The sequence below is a fragment of the Stenella coeruleoalba genome (assembly GCF_951394435.1).
Source record: "Stenella coeruleoalba genome assembly, chromosome: 1".
In the NCBI taxonomy this organism is placed as follows: domain Eukaryota; kingdom Metazoa; phylum Chordata; class Mammalia; order Artiodactyla; family Delphinidae; genus Stenella; species Stenella coeruleoalba.
The window spans coordinates 159,382,991-159,408,378 of NC_137169.1; the positions used below are offsets into that span (position 1 = coordinate 159,382,991).

A 25,388-nucleotide genomic window follows, 5' to 3' on the forward strand; every position below is an offset into this window, starting at 1 on the left:
GCGAGGGCTTTCTCTAGTTGCGGCGAGCAGGGGCCACTCTTCATCGCGGTGCGCGGGCCTCTCACTGTCGCGGCCTCTCTTGTTGCGGAGCACAAGCTCCAGACGTGCAGGCTCAGTAGTTGTGGCTCACAGGCCTAGTTGCTCCACGGCATGTGGGATCTTCCCAGACCAGGGCTCGAACCCATGTCCCCTGCACTGGCAGGCAGACTCTCAACCACTGCGCCACCAGGGAAGCCCTCATTGTAGTTTTGATTTGCATTTTTCTACTGATTAATGATGTTGAGCATTCTTTCATGTGTTTGTTGGCAATCTGTATGTCTTCTATGGAGTATTGTCTATTTAGGTCTTCTGCCCATTTTTGGATTGGGTTGTTTGTTTTTTTGATATTTAGCTGCATGAGCTGCTTGTAAATTTTGGAGGTTAATACTTTGTCATTTGCTTCATTTGCAAATATTTTCTCCCATTCTGAGGTTTGTCTTTTCATCTTGTTTATGGTTTCCTTTGCTGTGCAAAAGCTTTTAAGTTTCATTAGGTCCTATTTGTTTATTTTTGTTTTTATTTCCATTTCTCTAGGAGGCGGGTCAAAAAGGATCTTGCTGTGATTTATGTCATAGAGTGTTCTGCCTATGTTTTTCTCTAAGAGTTTGATAGTGTCTGATCTTACATTTAGGTCTTTAATCCATTTTGAGTTTATTTTTGTGTATGCTGTTAGGGAGTGTTTTAATTTCATTCTTTTACAAGTAGCTGTACAGTTTCCCAGTGCCACTTATTGAAGAGGCTGTCTTTTCTCTATTGTATATTCTTGCCTCCTTTATCAAAAGTAAGGTGACCATATGTGCTTGGGTTTATCTCTGAGCTCTCTATCCTGTTCCATTGATCTATATTTCTGTTTTTGGCCAGTACCATACTGTCTTGATTACTGTAGCTTTGTAGTATAGTCTGAAGTCTGTCAGGGAGCCTGATTCCTTCAGCTCCATTTTTCATTCTCAAGATTGCTTTGGCTGTTTGGGAACTTTTGTGTTTCCATACAAATTGTGAAATTTTTTGTTCTAGTTCTGTGAGAAATGCCAGTGGTAGTTTGATAGGGATTGTATTGAATCTGTAGATTGCTTTGGATAGTAGAGTCATTTTCACAATGTTGATTCTCCCAATCCAAGAACATGGTATATGTCCTCATCTGTTTATATCATCTTTAATTTCTTTCATCAGTGTTTTATAGTTTTCTGCATACAGGTCTTTTGTCTCCTTAGGTAGGTTTATTCCTAGGTACTTTTTTCTTTTTGTTGTAATGGTAAATGGGAGTGTTTCCTTAATTTCTCTTTCAGATTTTTCATCATTAGTGTATAGGAATGCAAGAGATTTCTATGCATTAATTTTGTATCCTGCTGCTTTCAATGTGCTATTACTGGACTAGACCTTGTTAATGGTAGCCAAACGTCTCTGGACTGCCTGTCTTACTAGTCTGTTACAGTCCAGGAAATGATTCATTATTGTTGCTTTTTCCATATTTAGAGTTACACTATTACAATCGTTCATATAGAACTATGTGATTGGTCAACTGCTTCAAGTCGCCTAGTCATCATTTTATCAGAGGCTCAGTCATACATTTGATAATGCAAGAACAACAATTTTGTAAATCAGGCAAAATACAAATGCCAAGAACTTCCATTAGGTGCACCCCAGTATATCCCCAGTCATCTCAGTCAATTCTGTACCTATCCTTATCTTTAAGGGAAATTATATATTGGTTTTATTCATAAGGCACCCAACCCAGTTTCCTAGTGTTATTATGCTGGTTGTCCTTAATATGGTTCCCAACTTAAGGGGGACCTTAAACTTAAACGATTATAGCCTGGTGTTAGCCATATAAATCCATCCCACAACTGAGGGAGTTTATATTCCTTGGCTGAAATCTTAATTGTTGCTCTGACTGAGCTTGAGTAACTTTAGAAGAAAATTCATATTTATGGTCAGAGTCAGAGTAGGTATTATTAAGTGGCCAGGTGAGGGGATCCCACCTAGTAACACCAGATCAGTAATGAGCTGAACAGAGCTATAATTTCTTTCTTCTAGAATAATTCTCTAAGGGCCTTCCAATTAGAGCCTTGGAGTGGAGAAATCCACCAATGTAACCCAGAAATACTGGATATAGGTAATTGACCATAAACCTAACAATTGGATGAACTTTAACTCTGCATAAGATTGTGATATATAGTTGGTTCATAAGCAAAGGTGTGAGCAATTATCAAAGTAATTGGTATAGAGGCCTGGTCCAGCATCTTGGGTCAGCTCTCTACTTCAGATGTTGTCTTCCTCTTATCCTAGTCTGGTAGTTTCTTCTCTGCTTGAGCATTGTTTTAAGGTGATTTTAAGGTCTGAAGTCCTCTCTATAGGCTGGTTCAGTGCAGGAGCCCTTTCTAAGAGGACATACTAATCCAAGAGTCAATTCTCTTCAGTTTTGCTGTGCACAAGCTACTTAAGAGTACTTGATAAGGGTCCTTCCATCTAGGTTGGAGATAGTCTTTTAAATTATGTCTTTTCCAGTATGTATACTCCCCTGGTTTCAGGTCATGGGGCATCTGATCTTCATCCAAAGATAGATTACTGAGATAAGCTTCAGAAACAAACTTAGAGTGTTTTTTAATAATTCAATTAAACTTTACAATAATATAACATAACAGCAAAGAGCTATGTGTGAAGTCAGTCTTAGGCAGTGAATACAGACCTCAATTAACAAATTTAGAATTTAAAATCCACTGAAACATAATCTTTTCTCTCTAAAATTACCTTCATTTCTACCAAATACAGCCAAGTTGACTAATTTGTTTGCAAAATAAGTCTGGTTTCAATAAACTTGGTCTAATGACTCATATAATTGGTCATACAGGCTTTTTTAACATTTGGCTTTGTTGTAACTTGTCAGAAAGTTCTTACTATGAGTCTTCTTGAAGAGGAAGCATTTTTGCAGGCATAAGTGTAAAACAATAACTGTCTATGAATGACAAAGACTTAAGAAGGCACAGTTAAACACCTGATACGATGTCATTGACAAAGAAACTTGGTTACTGCTGTGACATACAACATTTTAAGATAATAACTAGAATTATGACTGATAACATTTTACCAGGACATACCATAGTTTTAGAAATTCCATATAATTTCTAGAATATCTAGATTAAAAACATTTACCCATACAATATAACCTAAGAAGATTTATTACCCATTTGACAATGCTTCCCATATAATTAACATACCAAACGAACCTAATTAGTTTAATATCTTTCTTTGGGATGTTTTAGGGCCCCTTAAAGCATCCCAAAGTTAGCTAGAGGTCAAAGAAACTTCATTAGAATTTGATTTGGGAAGTTTGTCAAAAAATAACAAAAAGGTTTTAAAACACTTGGTCAAATAGGATCATAGGTCATTGTGAAATAATACTTATTCACTTAACCAAAGTGACAATAAAAGATTTCAAAGACAAATACAGAACAAATCACTAAAAAGGTAAAGAAGCTTAAAATCTATTATCAAATGTAGATCGACATTTTAAGAAAACTTTGTACTCTTTACAGAGAGAAAAACCAAATTCAAGTTTTGTACCAACTTACTTTTAAAATTTATTTACTCGATTAAAGATATTCTAAATTTAGCCAATTCTGACCATGCACGAAACTCTTCTCAAGGTTCCTTTCCACAAACCTTCCATCACTTTCTGTACCCATATTAGTTTTTCCCTTATTTTCCCCATCCAGAAACAACCAGCTCTAGGACAGAATTACTTTTCCCTTAGTGAAATGCAGTTCCATTCCTCATACCTTCCTTTAATGAAAATACACACCCTACTTTCTTGCTACATACTGAAATGTTTCCTTTATTATTTCAAGTAGCTTTAATGACATATTTAAATTAGAATCCTCAACTCTTAAACACCTTAATTTCTAGTGAGAATGAAAAAGTAAGCAATTGGGAACTGTCTTCTACATTAGCATTCTGTAGATTGAAAAACATAAATACTAAAAATAACTTCTAAAAACAAATGTGCTTTTTAATAGAAAATGTCTCAGTGTGGCACCAAATACATTTATTAATAATCCTCAATACCTTCAGTTTCTCTGTAAAAGGAAGCCAATGTTCAGTAATTAATGTTTCAGTATCCTATTTTATTTGGGAATGACTTAGCTATTCAATAAACTTCTATCATTTAACTTAACTAAGCACAACTCTAAACTTTTAAGTTACCAAATATCTGGAGAGGTTTTTTTTTTTTGGCGGTACATGGGCATCTCACTGCTGTGGCCTCTCCCGTTGCGGAGCACAGGCTCTGGACGCGCAGGCTCAGCGGCCATGGCTCACGGGCCCAGCTGCTCCGCAGCATGTGGGATCTTCCTGGACCAGGGCACGAACCCGCATCCCCTGCATCGGCAGGTGGACTCTCAACCACTGCACCACCAGGGAAGCCCTGGAGAGATTATTTTTAAGTAGACATTCTTAAAATATAATTACTCCTAAAGAGTTCACCCAAAAGCTCTTATCTCACTTACACTTAATTTACTTATAAAAGTACTGATAAAAATTTCATCATACCAAGTTATTTTTCTTGCTGACAAGTTTGCAACGGATGTAATAAGATCTTATTTGACTTCTATGAAATCTAGGTATTGATACAATAAAAATATTACACTTAATGTTGATGACTCTAAAGACATATCTATATTAATTAAATCTACAAACTTTAACTTTAATACCAGGTATTATTTTAATACTGAATATTTCCCAGTTCACATGAACACAAGATTCATTCTGGCAAGTTTCCTTTCTGAGAAATTTATATAAGCACTTAATTTACTCTAAGCCAATTAAGTAGAGCTAATACCATCAAAGGTAAAGACATATATGCCAACATAGACATATAGACAGATACAACCAGAGATCTCATTTTAACACTTAGTCATGATTCAAGTATTACAATCTAAAACTCATTAGAGTGCCTCGGTCCTGATCTCTGCCCTGAGCTCCTGTGCTGAAGATCAGTGACTGCAGTGGCTAGTGACCTAACCCTTGTACAGGCAGATGACAAGTGGCAGTTTTAGTTGGCACCCTCCTCTCAGCAGAACTCCTCTCTTGACATCCTGAAACCCAACAAGAATGCAGTGACCTCAGTGACTGGGGTGTGGCCAGGTGGCATTGGGGTCTCCCAGCCTGACTCTCTTCGCCCTCATAGAGCTCTTTCCCAATATCCATGAACAAGGATTTCTCAAGTCGTAAGGCACCGGTCTGAGTGAGCATCTGCCGTGGGGTGGTCCTTAGGCAATACCAGTGGCCCACCTAAACTGAAACTGTGGCAGGAGACAGCCAAGAGTGGGATCAGGATGGAGCACAGTGGTGGAGAGCCCTGTGCTGGGAGTCAGGAGCATGGTTTCTTACTCTAGTTCTGTTAGGATTTGCTGTGGGAACTTATGAAATTCCCTTCCATCCCTGGGTCTGCTTTTTCATCAATAACATGTGGATATTGGACTGGATACCTATGGCTTAGGTACTGTGCTATGAAGAGGGAGAAGGAGGAAAGAAAAGGGGCACACGAGGAGGTGACACTGATGTAGATGACCTTGTGAAGCTAGGTAACTTCTCTGAGCCTCAGTGCCCTCTTCTGTAAAAAGGAAATTACTAGATAGAGGAGAAAGGAACATAATTACTCAGGATAGAGCCTGCAAAGCAATGCGTGCTGGACTATGCAGGGGCTGATTTCATGGGAAAGCAGGGTTTCAGGACTGAGGGGTCCGGGAGTGTGCCAGGACTTCCAACTGACTGTTGGGGGAAATGGAGAAGGGGGGCATCCTGGAGTCTTGCAGGTGAGATGCCTTGCTGTGACCGGTGGAGGGATCGCTGACACCCCACATGTGAGAAAGAGGGAGAGTGAACACAGGGAGGCTGCTCCGCTGTCCACTCTTGAGACAGGATTCACACATCAAACCCTACGACAAGCTCACATTTCCCAGCTTTTCTCGCCCAGAATCACTGCCTTTGTTTAGAGGAGGGGATGGGGGAGGAGACAGAGGGCCAGGAGGGAGGGGCCCCGCGGTGCCGCCGCCGCCCCCACCCCCTCCGGTTGTGCGGAGCCCGACTGCCACTCAGCTCTGGCGCCGTGGGCGACGGAGGCGCCGGGTGCCCGAGTGGAGTCCCAGATAGCTGCCATCCCTCTGGACCTGACAGGCTGGCCCTGGATTCTTCAGGCATCCCTGGAGCAAGAGGCTGCCCAAGGCGTGGAGCTGGGAGGGCGCTTGGACGGAACCGTTCAGGTGGCTAGGAGCTCTGCCAGCTTTGGTCACCTTGGGTAAGTCTGTACCTCAGTTCGCCTCTGGGTCATCCCCAGTGGGGATGCAGGAAGGGGTTGAAAGAGGCGACTAGAATGCCCCCTTGGGGCAGGGTGTGTGCGAGGGTCCCTGGCAGAGCCAGACCGGGACCGGGGACTGCTAGGAAGCAGGAGCCAGCAGTGCCTCTGGTGGGTGGGCGCAGGGCATGTGTGCACTGCAAGCTGGGGAGAGGGGACCGCGCACCCTGGCTTGTTGCTGGGCTCAGTCCTCCAGACCCACGTCTGCCAGACCAGTCCCAGGTGCGAAATAGGGGCGCTACCTCTTTAAAAGCGTCCGGGCTGAGCCTCTGCCGCACCATGTGATTGCCTGAAAGGCCCGGCTAGGAGCTCTGCGGCGGGAGCCTGGAGGACCGTGAACTGCTACGCGCGGTGCTGAGAGCCCAGCCCTGCCTGGCGCGGCCTCAAGCCCTGAGTGGCACCAGGTGTCCGGAACTTTGGGCACAGCCTCTGGGACTCCCTGGCCACCAGCAGACAGGATGGTGAGCTCCCTGCATCCTGTTCTGTGGGCACGGGTAGGCAGAGCCAGGCACTGGGGACCCCTGTGGGGTGAGTGTGTGCTGGGAACTGCCTCACACCTGATAAAATAGCCGGTGGAGGAGTGAGTGCTGCTCTTTTATGTTGTCGAATGGATCCGCTGGGACTGATAAGGGGAGGGGACAAAGATCCGGCAGAGAAAGGGTTAGGGTACCCCACCAGCTTGGGCAGGCACTAGATGTGCCAAGTGGGGCACATCTCCAAAGGGCAGCTGGACTTCCAGAGCTGCCTGGGTTCCCCTCCCCTTCCCAGGCAGGCCTTCCCACCCCAGGCTTCCGTGACCACAGGTGCTTGCCTCCTGCCCCTTGGTGCCTGTCTGCTGATGTGCCCAGCCTGTGCCCACCATGCCGCCCTCCATCTCGGCCTTCCAGGCCGCATATATTGGCATCGAGGTGCTCATCGCCCTGGTCTCCGTGCCTGGGAACGTGCTGGTGATCTGGGCAGTGAAGGTGAACCAGGCACTGCGGGATGCCACCTTCTGCTTCATCGTGTCACTGGCAGTGGCTGATGTGGCAGTGGGCGCTCTGGTCATCCCACTTGCCATCCTCATCAACATTGGGCCACAGACCTACTTCCACACCTGCCTCATGGTCGCCTGCCCTGTCCTCATCCTCACTCAGAGCTCCATCTTGGCCCTGCTGGCAATCGCTGTCGACCGCTACCTCCGTGTCAAGATCCCGCTCAGGTGAGTCCAGAGCAGCTGAGGGTACCTGCTGTGCCCCATGCTGGGTGGCTTGAGGGCCATCTAGAGAGGATAAAAGGTAGAGCATAAGACCTCAAGTAAGCTGGATATTCTCTGGGCCGTTGTGCCCCAGCCCTCACTCTGCCTTCCTCTCCTCTGCCCTGCAGTATCAGGCTGAACTCAAGTTGAAGCAGGAGGGGGCTGGCTGGCTGGAGGAATGTGAACCTGGCAGTGCTCAGGACCCCAGAGCTGAAGCTCTGCTGTTCTCCTGACCCGGCCAGGGAACCTGAGGCTGCCTGTTCAGCCTGGCCTGGGGTGGGGCGGGGGCGGGGGGTGCGGGGTAGACAGTGAGCCCTGGATGGGAATGAGCTGATCTCCACCAGTTCGAGGGAAGTGGAAGGGGCAGAGCAGATTGCTAGGGTGGGCTTAGGGTGGCACACCACGGACAGGAGTGCTGCTTCTCTAACCAGAACTGGGAAAGCTTCCTGAGGATACTCTTTCTTGTTCTGCAGATACGCTTGTGCTAGCCAGCTCCCTGCCCCAGGGCTATCCTGTTGAACCCAGACAGTCTGACTACCTCTGCCCAACTCCCACTTATGGGATCTCTGTTGCAGGCAGGAGGAGGCAGGCTCTTAATGTTCCTGTTGTGTTGCAAAACCATGTTGTCTTTCCGGTCACAGCAGAGGTGCTTATGCTATGTCCAGGCAGCACCAGGGTGGGTGACCTAATAGTGGCAGTCCTGTCATGCAAGTGTCCAGTCCACATTGGGGCTCTTTCCCTGGGCCTGCCAGGCCATAATCTTGTCACCAGGCAGTGCCTGGGCCACCAAGTGCCAGCAAATGCCTGGGCACACTGCCAGTGCTGGCCTCACTGGGACATTCTTGTGAGGCGTGCTTGCCCCCTCGTTAAATCCTCTCACCAGCAGATTCCCTTTCTACTACGGAGTTCTAGACGTCTTCAGCACCTGCTGTCCCTGCAGTAGCTTCCATACCTGGGACATGGAGCCTCTGGCCTCACCTGACAACTTGCCCAGGCAGGCCTAGGCACCCATGTTTCTCCTGTTTGCATTACATTTGTACACATTTAAGTTTTCAAAGATTTTATAATGCACCATGGTTTTCCTCTTTTCATCGTGATCCTATAAGGGAGGTGAAGTAGGAGCTGGTAAAGGGGAAACAGATCCAGAGAACCTCCTGAAGCTGATTGGGAGCAGAGGCTTGATTCCACTACTCCCCTTCCTTCCTGATTCCCCCAGTGTCCCAGCCCCCTGATGGCAGTGTTCCTGCCCTGTTTACCTCCTTCACAACCTCCAAGTTTCCCAGGGAAGGTGAGGTGAAGACTGCTGCTCAGGAGAGAAGGGAAGACAGGGAAGGCAGCCCAGAAACCCTGTAAGCTCAGCCACTGAGGGGCCTTCATGCTGCCATTAGCCCCAGGTTGTGGCTGAGCTATATACCAATGAACCTGATTTCAACCCATTAGCGTGGGCTGGGCCTCTGAGCCTGGTGATTATAACAAAGTGTTGCCACATTAGGAAAGTCATGCAGATACGTGAATATAGGAAGGCTGCTTAAGAAATCTGGTCTACTGAGTGGGTGCCAAGGCAAACCAAAGGCCTGGTCGTGATGTAACAGAGGTCACGGGCCCACAGAATGTGCCCTCCTTGTCCTGTGGGAATGGGGATGGCTGTGCTGGCAGAATTGCAGGCTCATTCTTCCAGAAGACAGCTTCTGTTGCTCCTTGCCCCAGCCTTGAAGAACTGGGGGTCTTTAGGAGCTATCGTTGGAGGGCCAAGGCAGAGGTATGCATAGAGGCTAAGAATGCAGGCCTGGGTTCAAATCCTTGCTGTGATTTCCTAGCTGTATGACCTTGAGAAAGTCACTTATTAACCTCCTTCAATTTTAACTTCCACGTCAATAAAAGGAGACATTAATGATAGTACCTTCTTCCTAGGGTGATTGGAAGAATATAATAAACTCCTACATATAAAGCACGTGGTACTGTATAATGCACCTGGCGGTATATGCAAGCCATAAGTGGTACGTTTATTTTGTAGTTTTATTATCATTGTTAACATATGGCTCCAAGTGGGTCTGAATAGGCAAGCCCTGCGCCCTCACCCCCCCACACTGATGCTTTTACATAACAGCACATATGCCCTTATACACATGCACGCACACATGGGCACACAAGACATACCACATTTTCAGGGAGGTGTCAAAGTACTGTTAAGTTATATTTATACATGTTTTTCTCCCTTGCTAGACTGTCATGCCTCAAGTGCAGCGACCTGGACAGTGGCCACATTTTGTTCGTTTGTACAAATTCTCCAGAATGCCTAGCATAGTGTCTGGCGCATAGCAGACACTCAGTAAATGTTGATTGAATTGGATGAGTTTTCAGAGCTCACATGGTTGTGCCTCAGGCAGGCCTTCCAGGGGCCTAACCTCTAACCATCGTGCTGTGGCCTGTATCTTCCCAGCATTCTACCTCAGGGCCCTGACCACAACTGCCCTTATCAGCTCAGGTGGCTCCTTCAGAGCCACACTCCAGTAGTGCCTGAGAGAGGAGTCTTTCTCCTGAGTTAGAGAAAGGCTGCTGGGCCTAGCTTCCAAAGCTGGGATCCTGGAGGCTGGGCTGAGGTGACGGGTCACTCCAGGTGCCCCCGCAGGAGGAACAGCATGCGCTGCTGCCCTCTGGGCAGCTGGAGTCAGCAGGCTGCTGGGTCTGGGAGAACACCTTTCTGCTGGAGGTCCCCAGGTGCCTGGCTCCCTGCCCTGACAAGCCAGTCAGAGGTAGATGTGGCCTGGGAACCAGGGAGCAATGCTGCTCAAGCATTGGTGAGGCATATATGGGGCATTCAGTGACAGGAGTCAGCTGGGCCCCTCACCAAGCAAGGCATGATTTGGTCAGTCAACCACAAATTTTATTTCCTTCCACTTGGCAGAAAGCCAAGAGGAAAAAAGGTTCACTTGGTATAGTGTGATCCAGTTACAAAAAAAAATAGCTTAAATTGTTGACGCATCAATAGCCTGTGGTTATTTACATGTATTTTACAGGTTATTTGCCTGCCACCTCCACATGCTTGGTAATGGATACCCCATTCCCCTCAGCTCCTACTTCTAGGGAATCCCTGGGTTTTCTTGGGGGCACTCTGTGCCAACTTGATACCTACTCCAGGGGGCTTGTTATGGGGAGGAGTGCCACTCCCTGACCACCACAGCCCTCTCTGTGGGAAGGAGACCTGAGCAAGGTCTGTCTGTGACCAGATGGGTTGGTGTGGGGTGAAGGGATGATGGGTATTTGGGAGTCAGAAATACCTGAGTTTGAACCTTGCTGTTACAAACTAGCTGTGCAACCTTCTTGGTTAGGTTATTCAATCCCTGAGCCTCCTCTTCGCCACCACACCCCCTGCCACCGTCTGTTAAATGAAGGGAATGGATTCTGGATTCGAGGTCTCTGAGGTTCCTTTCAGTTCTAACTTTCTATAGTTCTTCCTGACCATGACTCCTGCCAATACTGTGTTGAAATCCTAGGAAGATTGTGTTGTGATTTTTAGCTCCTAGTGCTTATGAGCTAGGCACAGTGCTATATATATATATATATTTTTTTTTTTTTTTTTTCTTGCGGTACACGGGCCTCTCACTGCTGTGGCCTCTCCTGTTGCGGAGCACAGGCTCCGGACGCGCAGGTTCCGCGGCCATGGCTCACGGGCCCAGCCGCTCCGTGGCATGTGGGATCCTCCTGGATCGGGGCACGAATCCGTGTCCCCTGCATTGGCAGGTGGACTCTCAACCACTGCGCCACCAGGGAAGCCCACAGTGCTATATTTTTATAGTTTTATCTCATTTAATGCTCATAGTTTCTTGCTGGTAAAGGTTATTGTTATCCCCATTCTAGACACGTCTATAGATACACTGAGGTCTAAAGCTCAGGAAGGTTCAGTAATTTTCCCAAACATCTTATCAGGAGCCAAGACAGGATTTGAATCCAGGTCTGTCTACCAGAGATGCCTTTAACCGGTGAGCCCATATGTGTTTTGAATCAGCCTCGAGAAGCTATAGGATTTATGGAGCAGTTTCCTCACAGCTGTCAGCGGGGGTGATTTTTTCCCCTCTGATTTTTGCCATGGCCTCTGCACTCTGCTTCCAGCCCATGCTTGGTGCCTCTCCCTCCCTCCTCACCTTCACTCCAGTGGGCAGTTGAGCCCCTGGCAGCCCTGCCTCTGTCCACAGCTGGAGGCCTTCCCAACTGGGCTGCTGACCAGGGAAGTACAGCAGAGTGTGGGGGAGGCCAGACTGCTGGACCAGAGCTCTGGGAAAGAGATCTGGTAGATTAACATATGTTTGCTTTTAGGCATCAGTTTAGCCCTCTCCCCCGACCCCCCAGCTAGCTTGGGCTTTTCTGGACAACTAAAGTGCCTCCTGTGCTTGCACCGCAGCAGGTGACCATCTGTGGTCTCAGGGTCCCAGAACAGTTGCTCTCTGGTGGTACCACCTGCTTTCAGCAGAGGTAGGCCATCTCTAGCTCCTGTACGGATGGATTAGTCATTGGCCTAGAGTGGCTGAGATAGAAGAGGAGTGATAGCAAGCCCTGATGCCCAACTCCCTCACATTTGGACAGGAGGAAACAGAGGCCTAGAGTTCCAGCATGTTCAAGGTCACTCAGCCACAGGCTCTTTTCTCCTCCTAATTCTGACTCTGGCTCCCCAGCCTTTGATGTAAAGGCTTACCTGCAAGGAACAGAACAGAGAAATTTCAGCCTCCACAGGTTGTCAGCAAATTAGTGGTGGGCTTAGTGGGGGAAAGTGATGGAAGGATGTCAACTTTGTGATTAAAAAGGTAATTTCTTTGTTTGAACTAGGGATAGCCTTCAGGTGGATTATGCTAAAGAGTGCTCTGGGCAATCCAGATTAGTATCAGTGGTGAAAGCTTCTCCCAGCTGACATTGGAATGAGTCCTTTAGGAGTGCTGCTTGGAAGCAAGGGAATGGCCAGGATACTTTCTGAAGAACCCCTCTACCCAGAGGTCATGGGGCAGAGCCTTGGAGGCTGTGTTGTGTTTGATATTTATTTCCAAGCATAAAATCAATCCATGTTTATTGTTAAAAATTTGAGAAATATAGAAAAGAATAAAGATGACAAAATAACCAGTAATTCTGCCACCTGCAGATCACTACTGTTAAATTTCTGGTGTTCCAGAAAATTTTCCAACATATATAGATGATAGATGATAGATAGATAGATAGATAGACAGATAGATAGATGTTAGATAATTATTTTTGCATAGTTGGGTGCATCTGTGGTTTTTATATCCTATTTTATACACTTAATATTACATTATAAGCATTTCCCCCATGTAAATAAAGAATATTTTCTAAGGATTTTTATAATGGTATAATATTGGATTGTCTTTTTATTCATCTTTTAGGTCTTAGCTAAAACAGCCCCTTCTTAGGGAGGCCTTCTCTGACCCCCTCCCCCGCTAGACCATTTTCATTTCCTCTGTTAGTTACTCCAGGTGGATCTATTTTTCCTTCCCCATCTCTCCTGGCCCAGGTAGTTTTTCTGGGCTTGGTAAGCACCAAAAGGGCCAGGACCACATCTGCTCACATACCTGTGTAACCCCTATGCCTGGCACAGAGTAGGCATGCTATAAACGTTTTTTTGAATAAATGATTATCATATTTTATATGACTTTTATATTTTGTATGACTCATTTTTATAATTTTGACTAGATTGTTACTGATTTTTAATTTTTACAAATAACACTACAGTGATACCCACAATTCACATTGTTTGTAGGATCAGAGCCAAGCCTAGAACTTTGGGTTTTGCCTCCTAGTAGATAGCACAGCTTCTGTCTGTAAGGATTTTCTTATAAGGTTAAATATTTCCCAACTCCCTTTCCTCCAACTCTCCCTGCTCCTCCTGCCCAGTTTCACCAAAATTGCAAAACCCCAGAGATGCACCTGGCATTTCTCTGCCCATTTGCCCTTCTGGGCTAGGTAGGGCAGGACTGTCTGGGCCCCAAGTCTAGTCCATATTACCTAGTCTCTATTCCTCTTAGGCCTGGGCATCCTGTTTCTTTGTGTCTTAGTGAGGAGAGCAGTCCCTAGAGTAGAGGGCTTGGAGTATGGTACTTTCTGGTTGGCCTCATTTGGCAGGATGGTCACAGAACAGAGAGGAAGGAGGATACCTGGCTCTTTGAGCTGCATGAATCACCCCTTCAGCCTCAACCTCCTTCTTAACTCAAGCCCCAAGGAGGCTACCAGCTGCCCAGGCTACCTATAGATTGATTTTGCCTGTTCTTGAACTTTTATAAAGGTAATTGAGTAGTATATACTCTTTTCTGTCTGGCTTCTGAAACTTAAAATTATGTCTGAGATTCATCCATACTATTGAGCAAAATAGTAGGTTTTGCTTGTTTTTTTTTTTTTTGTTTTGTTTTTTCTCATTGCTGTTAGAATTCCATTGAATGAATGTGTCACGATTTTTAAATTCTGGATGTATTTGGAAGAAAAAAATTTTTTCTTATGGATTGGATATAGGGTGTGAGAGAAAGAAGAGTCAAGTATGACCAAACTTTTAGTTCTAAGCAACTGGAAATATAGAGTGTGCATTATCTGAGGTGGGAAAGGCTGCAGGTGATACAAGTTTTAGGAGCAATAAAAGGAGTTCAGATTTAGACACGTTGAGTTTGGTGTATCTATTAAATGCCTCGGTGGAATGTTGAGCAGGCAGTTGGATGGATATACAAGGATGGAGTTCAGGAGGAAGGTCTGGGCTGGGGATGTAAATGTGACAGCCATTGGCATGTAGATGGTGTTTAAATACGTGAGGCTGGATGAGATCCCCAGGAAAGAAAGTAGAAATAAAGAAGAGGATGAAGATGATATGATACTATACATAGAAAATCCTGAAGACACCACCAGAAAACTACTAGAGCTCATCAATGAATTTGGTAAAGTTACAAGATACAAAAGTAATATACAGAAATCTGTTGCATTTCTATACACTAACAGTGAAGTATCAGAAAGAGAAATTAAGGAAACAATCCCATTTACCATCGCATCCAAAAGAATACAATACCTGGGGATAAACCTACCTGAAAGGCAAAAGATCTGTACTCTGAAAACTGTAAGACACTGATGAAAGAAATTGAAGATGACACACGCAGATGGAAGGATATACCATGTTCTTGGATTGGAAGAATCAATATTGTTTAAATGACCATACTACCCAAGGCAATCTGCAGATTCAGTGCAATCCCTGTCAAAATAATGATGGCACTTTTCACAGAACTAGGTCAAATAATTTTTTTTTTTTTTTTTTTTGCGGTACGCGGGCCTCTCACTGTTGTGGCCTCTCCCATTGCGGAGCCAGGCTCCGGACACGCAGACTTAGTGGCCATGGCTCATGGGCCCAGCCGCTCCACGGCATGTGGGATCTTCCCAGACCGGGGCACGAACCCGTGTTCCCTGCATCGGCAGGTGGACTCTCAACCACTGTGCCACCAGGAAGCCCCCAAATAATTTTAAAATTTGTATGGAAACACAAAAGACCCAGAATAGCCAAAACAATCTTGAGAAAGAAGAACAGAGCTGGAGGAATCACACTCCTTGACTTCAGTCTGTACTACAAAGCTACAGTAATCAAAAGAGTATGGTACTGGCACAAAAACAGTCACATAGATCAATGGAACAGGATAGAGAGCCCAGAAATAAACCCATGCACTTATGGTCAATTAATCTATGACAAAGTAGGCAAGAATATACAATGGAGAAAAGACAGTCTCTTCAATAAGTGGTGCTGGGAAAACTGGACAGCTACACGTAAAAGAATGAAATTACAACATTCTCTAACACCATATACAAAAATAAAGTCAAAATGGATTAAAAATGTAAATGTAAGACCGGATATTATAAAACTCCTAGAAGAAAAACATAGGCAGAACACTCTTTGACATAAATTGCAGCAATACTTTTTTGGATCCATCTCCTAGAGTAATGGAAATGAAAACAAAAATAAACCAGTGGGACCTAATTAAACTTAAAATCTTTTGCATAGCAAAGGAAACCATCAACAAAACAAAAAGACAACCTACTGAATGGAAGAAAATATTTGCAAATGATATGACCAATAAGAGATTAAGAGTCAACGTATGTAAACAGCTCACACAAGTCAACATAAAAAAAAAAAACCCTGATTAGAAAGTGGGCAGAATAACTGAATAGACATTTTTCCAAAGAGGAAATGCAGATGGCCAAAAGACACATAAAAAGATAATCATCAGGGAAATACAAATCAAAACCACAATGAGATATCAACTCACCCTGTCAGAATGGCTGTCAACAGAAAGAACACACATAACAAATGTTAGAAAGGATGTGAAGAAAAGGGAACCCTCCTACACTGTTGGTGGGAAGGTAAATTGATGTAGCCACCGTGGAAAACAGTGTGGAGGTTTCTCAAAAAACTAAAAATAGAACTACCATATGATCCTGCAATTCCACTGTTGAGTATATATCTGAAGAAAATGAACACACTAATTCGAAAAGATACATGCGCCCCAATGTTCATAGCAGCATTATTTACAATTGCCAAGATATGGAAACAACCTAAGTGTCCATCAACAGATGAATGAATAAAGAAGATGTGGTATATATATACAATGGAATACTACTCAGCCATAAAAAAAACAAAATTTTGCCATTTGCAGCAACATAGATGGATTTGGAGGGCGTTATGCTGAGTGAAATAAGTCAGAGAAATACAAATACCGTATGATATCACTTATATGTAGAATCTAAAAAACACAACAAACTAGTGAATGTAACAAAAAAGAAGCAGACTCACAGATATAGAGAACAAACCAGTGGTTACCAGTGCGGGGGGTGGGAGGGGTGGGGGCAATATAGGAGTGGGGGAGTGGGTGTAACATAGGCTTAAGGGTGTATTGTACAACATGGGGAATATAGCCAATATTTTGTAATAACTGTAAATGGAAAGTAACCTTTCAAAATTTTATAAAATTTTTTTTAAAAGTTTAAGAAAGCAGAGGAGAGGACCAAGGACTGAGCATTGAGAGTTTGGGGAGATGATGAAGCACCAGCAAAAGGGACTTAAGGAGAGCTACAGATATAGGAAGAAACCCAGAGCCCCAGGTGTGGTGTCCTAGAAGCCAAGTAGAGAGTATATGAAGGAAGAGCAAGAGATTGGCTGTCAAGGGCTGCCAATGGGTCAAGTGAGATGAGGACTGAGAATTACCATTGGTTTTAGCAAGAGCAATGTTAATAGTGATAGGAGCAGAAAGTCTAGTTGGAGAGGGCTCAGGAGAGAAGAGGAATGGAATTGAAAACAGCTGGCGTAGATTACTTTTTTGAGGTATTTTGTTGCAGAGCGTAAAGGCATGGGGCAAGAGCTGTCAGGAGAAGTGGAAACAAGGCATTTTGCTTTGTTGTTTGCGAAGAAGGGACATTAGTATGTCTGTGTACTGACTAAGACCATCTAGTAGAGAGTGCAAAACTAATGATAGGGCAAAGGATAGAATTTCTGGATTGATGTCCTTGTTTAGGCAAGCAGGGCTGGGACTTAGGGCAAACACAGAGGGATTGGCTTTAGAGGAGCCTGGAGATCATCCAAGAGGCAGAAAGGCAGGGTATGTGGGTGCTGGTAGGTGACGTTCTCTTCGGAGTGTTTCGGTTTTCTTAGTGAAGTGGGAAGTGAGGTCATCAGCTGAGAGGGAGGAGGTGATGGAGAGAGTAGCAAGTGTGAAATAATTCTTTAGGAAGTAGGAGAAAGGCTAGACTCAGAAAGTCTAGTATAGTTGGAGGCAGCGTTAAGGGCCCACCTGAAGTTCGTGGTGATAAATTTGAGTGTTCAGATGCACAGGCCCAGGCATGGAGGAGGCAGCAAGTTCACTCCTTCACTAATTCAGAAGCACCAGACTCCATGCCAGACATTAGGTATCTTATCATGGCCAAGAAGTCGGTCCTGGTCCCTGCCCTCATGAAATTTAGAGACTATCTGGGAGAGAGCCAAGACACCGATCAACAAGGAGGTAGCTACAATTACAACTTGAGAAGTATTTGAGGAAGGAAGCCATCCTGGAAGTGACTGTGCCTGGCCCTTGTTGGCTTCTCTAAACCCTGTGTCAGTCCAGCCCTCACAGGGCTCAAGGACTAAGGTAGGGCCTTATAGGCCATGTGGTTCATGGTCAAGAGTTTGGATAGGATTCTAGGTACACATTGAAGCCTTTGAGTGCTTTAAGCAGGGAATGACATTATCCAGATTACATTTTTAAAATGTCAAGTCCTTAACCAAATATTAGCAAATCAAATCCAGTGACACATAAAAAGGATAATATATCACAACCAAATAGGTTTTATTCCATGTTAGAGTTAGAACCAACTGGTGATGGACTGGATGTACAGAGTGGGAGAAGGATCAAGTATGACTCCCCAGGATTAAGGCTGACGCCACAGGGTGGATGGGGTGCCAATTCTGGAGATAGGGAAGGGTGGGGAAGGGAGGGATGGGGAGAAGATTCAGATCCTAGTAGGTACTCAAGTGGTAGTGATATAATGGCGGGTCCACTAGTGGTCTCTCTCTTTGCTTGTTCCCCAGCTTCTGTCCCTTCATGTGGTCCAACAGATGGGCCCCCTTTTGCCTCATGCAGCACCAAAGAAGGAGTCCTTCAAATATCCAGCAAGTTTCCTGGGTGCCTCCAGCTGCCCCATCTACTGTTCCCACCTCACTTCTCAGCAGCCTAAGTCTCAGCAGACTTAGGCTGAAACCACAGCAATAAGGACATGTGGCTTTGGGCTCCCTAAAGCTTCCAGAAGGAGATAGCAGAGTTGGGGGTTCGTCCTTCTTGCCAGGCTTTATTCAGAATGAGACACAGTAGCTTCTGTGATAGCTAAGGCCCCCCAATTCTCTACCCATCCTCAGTCAGGTGGTCACTCTCCCTGGATGCTCTGTGCCTCCACAGCCTCATTTCCCACCCTTATCGCTGGAACCCACTAGTGGCCTGGCACTGGGGATTGTGTTAATCCCCTGCACAGTGGTCGCTGCTCCCCAGTTCCTCAGCAGGGTCCTCTCACAGCTGCTATATTGGGCACTGGGTGGCCCAGTTTCAGCTAATGTATCAGAGAAGATGGTCAGTCAATAAGCAGGCAGTTATCAAGTATCGGCTCCAGCCTAGCCCTGATGGGCAAAGCAGGAGGGCTGGGGGAGCCCCAAGGCTAGCATAGGGCACACGGGGACAGGGTCTCTGTCGTTCTGGACTGCTTGGTGAAGCACTGTCAGCTCTTCTGTGCAGAAACTATCTTTTGCCTTGTGTAGCAGAGAAAGCTTTGCAGTGCAGTTGGTGAGGTTGGTGCAGAACCTGAGGGTCAGACCTTGCAGCTCTCACCATGCAGCCTGCTCTCAGAGTCCACAGGCTTCCAATTCTCTGCTTCCCACCCCTGGGAGAGCAGGGGCCGAGACTACAGCAGAGCAAGAGCTACTTCTTAGCCCTTTTTTTCTAGCCCAGTGGAACCAAGAGCTCTGCTGCACACCCACCCAGCTAGAATGCAGTGTCCCAGGCAGTGATTCTCTTGGGGGCACCAGAGGGAAAGGTCTGTTGAAAAAAAGCCCCTCTACCCCAGATTTTTTGTTTCATTTTTTTATTGAAGTATAATTGACTTACAATATTAGTTTCAGTTGTACAACATAGTGATTTCATATTTTTATACATTACAAAATAATCACCAGGATAAGTCTAGTTATTGTCTGTCACCATACAAAGTTATTACACTATTATTGACTATATTCCCTATGCTGTATATTACATTCCCATGACTTATTTTACCCCAGATATTTTTAACGATCACCTTTTCAGAGACACGTCTCTCTCCCCCTGCTTTATGGAGGTATGCGAGTCGAATGAAGGGTAAGAGCGGTCTCCCCAGACAGAAAGTTCAGGTACTTGGAACTGTGTCATCTTGGAGTAGTTACCTAACCTTTCTGAGCAAAACTCTTCTGCAAAACAGGCTTCTTAATACTTCCTCTAAAGGTTGTAATGAGGCTTAGGGATGAGATACATTAAGAGCCTGGCGCATAGTAGGCACTCAGTAAATGGGGACTGTTACTATCGTCAAATAATCCAAACTTGGTTCTCACATACCACTTGCTGTGTGGCCACTGTAGTTCCACTGGGACAAGTCCTCATCGAGATGAGTTGCGTACTCTGTGAGAGCAGGGTGTGGTTCTCTCCAACTGCCTCGCTCATTGTATTTCAGTACCTAACAACACATGCCTGGCTGGCACTCAGTAGGTGGCTGAATCAGTGTCTGTGGGGGGAAGGAAGCCTTAGTGGGGCAGACTGAGTAGCCAGGTAGAGAAGAAGTTAGTTGGTTATTTTACATTCACCCACAGAGGGCAAATGCAGGTACTGGAGAGTGAAGGGTTATTTCATTAAAACGTCCCCAGGAGATGAGAGGAGTAAAGGGTCTCGCTCAAGCTTACCTGGCAAGTTAGGGGGGAGTATTCTGGCCTCCTGACCCCCAGCTCAGCTCCTGTTGGTCCCCGTGCTCCTGTTTCTATGAGGAAAGGGTGTGAATAGTCCCTCCTGAGCTCTGCTTGTCTTCCCAAGGCCTTGTCCAGCCCTTCCTGGACGGTTGGCCTCTGAGGGAGCCGAAGCAAGGGTTCCGCTGGGGGCTGGCAGCTCCGTAAATCCTCTCTGGGGAGGAAGACATTCAGTGTGTTTAGGGACTTGCTGTGCTCAGCAGACACACCTGCCATGGTGGCCCATCCTCTGCAGAGTAAATACAACACCCCTTACCCCACATTATGGGCTCCTGGGGCTGCCATTCTCAGATGGCCCAGCAAGGGCTGGGGAGAGACGCAGAAACCACTTAGCCGCTCTGTCAGGCTCAGGGGCTGACAGTCTGGGAGCAGCCAGCAAGCCAGAGAGGGGTGTGAAGGCATGACACCTTCCCTCTGCCGTCATCACCTGTAATCATGACAGGAGGCCACGGTGGCTTCAGGCTCTTAGTGGTGTGTGTGTGTGTAGGGAGCTATAGCTTTTTTTAAAGGTCAAAAAATTATATCCTGGGTTTTCAGACCTTTCATTCAATTCTGCTTGCTCACCCCTGCCCCCGCCCATCCCAGTCCCTCATTCAAGGCCTTGTTGGGAAGAGTCCCAACAAGGCTAATCTCTTTCCTGTTTGTGCCCCACCCAATCCTCATGCCCTACCCCCACCATTAATCTTCCTTGACGTAGGAACACCGTTTATATGTTCAAGTTAAGAAATGTTTTCTGACAACACAAGTCCTGCCCTCAATGGCACAGACTCACAGTCTCTTGGGCAAGACTGACAATTTACCAGCTGCCACGCAGCAGGAGGCCTGAGCAAGCCTGGCGCACACACAAGCACACAGGGCCAAGGTTACTCCCCCAGCCTAGGATGCTCAACCCCACCCCACCTTTTACCTGTGCTCAAAACTCACCTTCCCTGCCTCCTAGCCAGTTATATCTTAACCTGTCCAGGCCTTGGAGTTGAGGAGAAAGATGAAAGAAGGATGTTTAATATCTAAGACCATGTCTAAAACACACACACACACACACACACACACACACACCCCTCAGAAATCTGTTCCCTTTTCTTTCCTAATTCCTACTCATTCGTTAATAGTCAACTCAGATGACACCTCCTCCCAGAAACCTTCCTTGTTTTGGTGTGTTTACAGCTCCCCATGCTCCCCTGTAACACAGCCCTTGTCAGATTGCACCGAGGTAACCTCCTTCACTGGCCTGTGAGCAACTTGAGGGTGGGGTCCAAGCCTATTCAACTCTCCTTCACAGTGTCCAGCATGGTTTCTGCCCATTTTTGGTATCTAATGCCTGACCAGTAAGTGAATGGTAATAGTAGCAAGTGACTCTCGAACACCTAACGTTTGCTAGGCCTTTGCGAAATACTTTATGTGGATTCTCTTATTTAAATCCTTGCACAATTTTATGAAGAGGCACTAATAGTGTTTTCTAATAGTAATAATATTTTCCACATTTTCTGAGGAAGCTGAGGCTCAGAGAGGTTAAACAACTTATTATTAGTCACACAACATCTAAGTGTAACTGGAATTGTTGAATGAACAATTGAATGGATGAATGAAAAGACCTGCATTTGAGCCTTGACTCCAACCTTACTGCTGGGTGATTTTGGGCAAATCACTTACTTCTTTGGGTCTCAGTTTCTACACCTATAGAATGGGCACAATTCCTTATGCCTACTGCAGAGAGTTGTCTATAAAGGAGTGCTCTCAGAAGAGGAAAATGGCTGCATTGTTCAGGGATGAGTTGGTTCTGGGTGTGTGTGTGGAGGCTCCCAAACCCCCACCCCAAGCTGTCCCCTGGCCTGCAGAGTACCGCCCAAGAGCTGGCCTGACTGCCTGGCACTGAGGTGGCAGAAGGAGCTAATGTTGGCTGCCGGGCTATGGGTACATGAGTGGAGCAGAGACAGACACAACTGTCACCGGGAAGTAAGAAGGATCAGGAAGTGGGTGCTGCCGCACGCCTGGCAGAGGGGCTGAGTTTGTCTTTGGAGCTGACGTTTAAAGAGAAAACCTCTTCCCTCTTCCCCCTCGGGTGTCGTGCCACACTGTCTACCACCTGCTCGAGCTGTAGACAGCTCTCCTGGCTGCTGGGAGACGGTGCTGCATCTCCAGCACTCAGTGGAGTGGAGGCCCCACACCAACAGCTCCCTGACCACACGAGGTGGGCGGGCACCTTGGGCCTGGTGGGGAGGGAACTCACAGTGACTGGATGTGCGGGCTACTGCTGGGCTTTAACTCCTCCATGATGGGCAGCTCCAGGGCCTCAAGGGGTCTGCACAGGAGCGGTTGTCACCTCCCACCGCTGAAGCCCACGCAGGCAAGGAGGGGCCATTCTCTAGGCCGCAGTCTTCCCGTCAGAACATGGCCTGAGTCTGAGCTCGGTCTACTGTCAAGGTTTAAAGGAAAAAAAACTTGGGAGGAGAATCAAGAAAAGGGGAACCCCCTCCCAAACCAGGGAGACCTGATCCCCCAATTCACTCAGTACAGAGAGAGACCCGGAGCTGGAACTCAGAGGCTGGAACTCAGTCTGCCGCTGTACCCATCTGGACAAGCCACCTCACTTCCCCGGCGCTGCATCTTCCTCAGCAAAGGGGACTCACAGTCCCTGCCTGACTTCTCAGGGTTGCTGCAAAGATCCAGCACGCAGTGTGTGTGCTGAGTCTGAGGAAAGAAGGGATGCTGAGAGGCACAGAGCTCTGAGTGCCTTAGGCGTCAGGCTGGCAATGCTGGTCTCTCAGTCCTGACTCTGCTACTTACTTGTTCTATGATCTTGCCCAAACTCTCTGAGCCTCAGTTTTACACGTGTAAAATGGAAATAATGACATCTTCCTCATTGGATTGTTGAGGGGATTACACGTGAAAATAATGTAAACCCACCGTCTCTCTCCAGTATCACAGGGGCTTGTTCTTCCCCTTTCCTGCCGTTTCATGGGAGGGAAGACGATGGATGGGTAGCGCATGCACACGTGTGTCTCTCTGTCTCTGTCGCGGTTGGGGCAGACAGTTAATACAGCCACCCTCAACTGTGGCTTGAGAGGTTCCTTTACATGCATGCCATGGCCTAACGTTGGTGAGCTCCACCTGGGGAAGTGGCCGTGGCACGGCTCGGAGGTGCATAGAGCCGTATACACAGGTGAGGTGTGCTCTGTCACTGTTCTGGGTACAGTCCCCCTCTGCTTCAAGCTCCTCCATGAGTCCAGGGGCTGCCTGACAGGAGAGGATCCTGAGGAAGGAGACATGTGGTCTTGGGGTAGAGGGAGTACCTGCATGCTGAGTGTCCCCTCCATGTCAGGAACAGTGATGAGTGCCTTCTTTGGTAGCATATTTAATTTTATTTAGCCTTGCAAGGCTGGCATCAACACCATTTTTACCAATAAAGAAATAAGAGAACCAGGGAGGTAAAGGAACTGGAAAATAGTTATCCAGCTAGTAATTAGCAAAACTGGGATTTGTACCAGCTTACCAGATACCAAAGTGAATGCTGCTTGTGATATACCCACTAACCCAGCCACTCTCCTCAGGGATTTCCAGACTGTGGGGAACCACAGCCCCTGTCCTCAGAGAGCTTCTAGGCTAAGATGGAGGCAGAACACAAGATTTTGCAGTTAAGAGAAATTGGCACAGGCCGAGCTAAGAGGGCTGAGATTTCTGGGACAGAGGCTGCTAGTGGGCACAGGCCTGGCCTGACCTGCCATCTGGTTTCCTTTAGGCCCTGCGTGCTTTCTCTCAGGTTCTAGGGCCTGCATGTGCTCATTTGCACAGCTACCTCGATCACAAGTGCAGGGAAGTTAAATCAGGAGGTGTTGCTAACATCATGGCAGCAGAAATAATCCCATGAGGTCCGTGGAAGTTAGAATGGAGGAGGTGGGCTAGAGAGGCAGCCCAGCCGACCCTGGGCTGGGTCCTAGGGCTGAGTGTTGTGAGGGATTCCAGGAGACCTTCTCTGCCATCCACAGGTAGTAGCATGCATGCCGCAAAGAGCACTGGGCCAGGTTCAGAGGAACCTGGGTTCAGTCTCAGCTCAAACACTAATCAGCCAAGCTATAGCCTTGGGCACTCACTGAACCTTCTTGGGCCTCTGTAAAATGGCAACAACAGGGGCTTCCCTGGTGGCGCAGTGGTTGAGAGTCCGCCTGTCGATGCAGCGGACGCGGGTTCGTGCCCCAGTCCAGGAGGATCCCACATGCCGCGGAGGGGCTGGGCCCGTGAGCCACGGCCGCTGAGCCTGCGCGTCCGGAGCCTGTGCTCTGCAACGGGAGAGGCCACAACAGTGAGAGGCCCGCGTACCGCAAAAAAAAAAAAAAAAAAAAAAAAAAAAATGGCAACAACAAAATCTGCCCTGTCTATGAGGCAAGCTGAAATGCATTGTGAGGAGAGCTGTGCGCCCCACTATCATTTTGCTGAGGTGGGGAGCCTCTTGCCTTCCCTTCTCCCACCCTGGCTCCCTGCCTTTCCTCTCTCCATATGGTGGAGGTGGCTGTCCATGAACAGAAACAAGTCACACAGGTGGTTTGCAAGGGACCTGGCAGGGATTTGAGTTCCTATTTCCTGCAGGGTCCAAGACAATGCCTTTCCTTTTTCTGGGCTCCTCAGACAGGCTTCTCCCCAAACAAGGGTGGGGAGGGTTACTTCTGGGCCAGCGTTAGGCTGAATGCCATTGGGCCTTGCTTCTCACACACATTGCAGTCTGAGAAGCTTGGACAATAAGGGGTACTGGGGAACATAAGACTATAATCCCTATTCTCAAAGTCCTCACAGCCTCATGGGGATATTATTGTGTGAAACACAAAACCCTGGTTTGGGACGCAGCTGACCTGAGTTGCAGTTCCAATTCTGACCACCAGCTCTGTGACCTTGAGGGAGTTACCCGGTCTTCTCATCTGTGGAGATGCTGCCTCCCTCCTAAGATGATTGTGGGAAGAGGAAAGGAGAGACTATGTAAAGCTCAATGCCAAGTGGTTACTATAGGAACACTGGGAGGTGGGCTAGGCAGATAGCAGCTCCATTTTGGATAAGGAAGCTAAGATTCTGAAAGGTGATGTAATCTGCTAACACAGCAAGTTTGAGTCTGATTAGAGCCCAGGCCCTCTAATGCCTGTCACACGCCTGCCAGTGTTGTGTTATCTGGAGCCTTTTGCTTCCTTGGCCAACTGGTGTAACTCTGTTGGAGATAGTGGATACCAGCTATGGAGGTCAGAGAGGGAGAGTTT

At 46.7% G+C, this 25,388-nt stretch overlaps 1 protein-coding gene across 4 annotated transcripts in view; it reads left to right on the plus strand.

Moving 5' to 3' along the window:
• Nucleotides 1-6,077: 6,077 nt before the first annotated feature.
• ADORA1 (adenosine A1 receptor) overlaps nucleotides 6,078-25,388 on the plus strand; it is a 35,385-nt gene continuing 16,074 nt past the window's right edge. For 3 of the 4 annotated variants that reach the window (XR_013827228.1, XR_013827229.1, XM_079914095.1), the window contains exon 1: nucleotides 6,079-7,589. Coding sequence is in view for 1 of the 4 variants with exons in the window: in XM_079914095.1 (XP_079770221.1) it covers nucleotides 7,249-7,589 (341 nt within the window). In the remaining 3 variants the exon portion in view is untranslated. Of the gene's footprint in view, nucleotides 7,590-25,388 lie in introns of all 4 variants that reach the window. The other variant, XR_013827227.1, reaches the window with a different exon arrangement.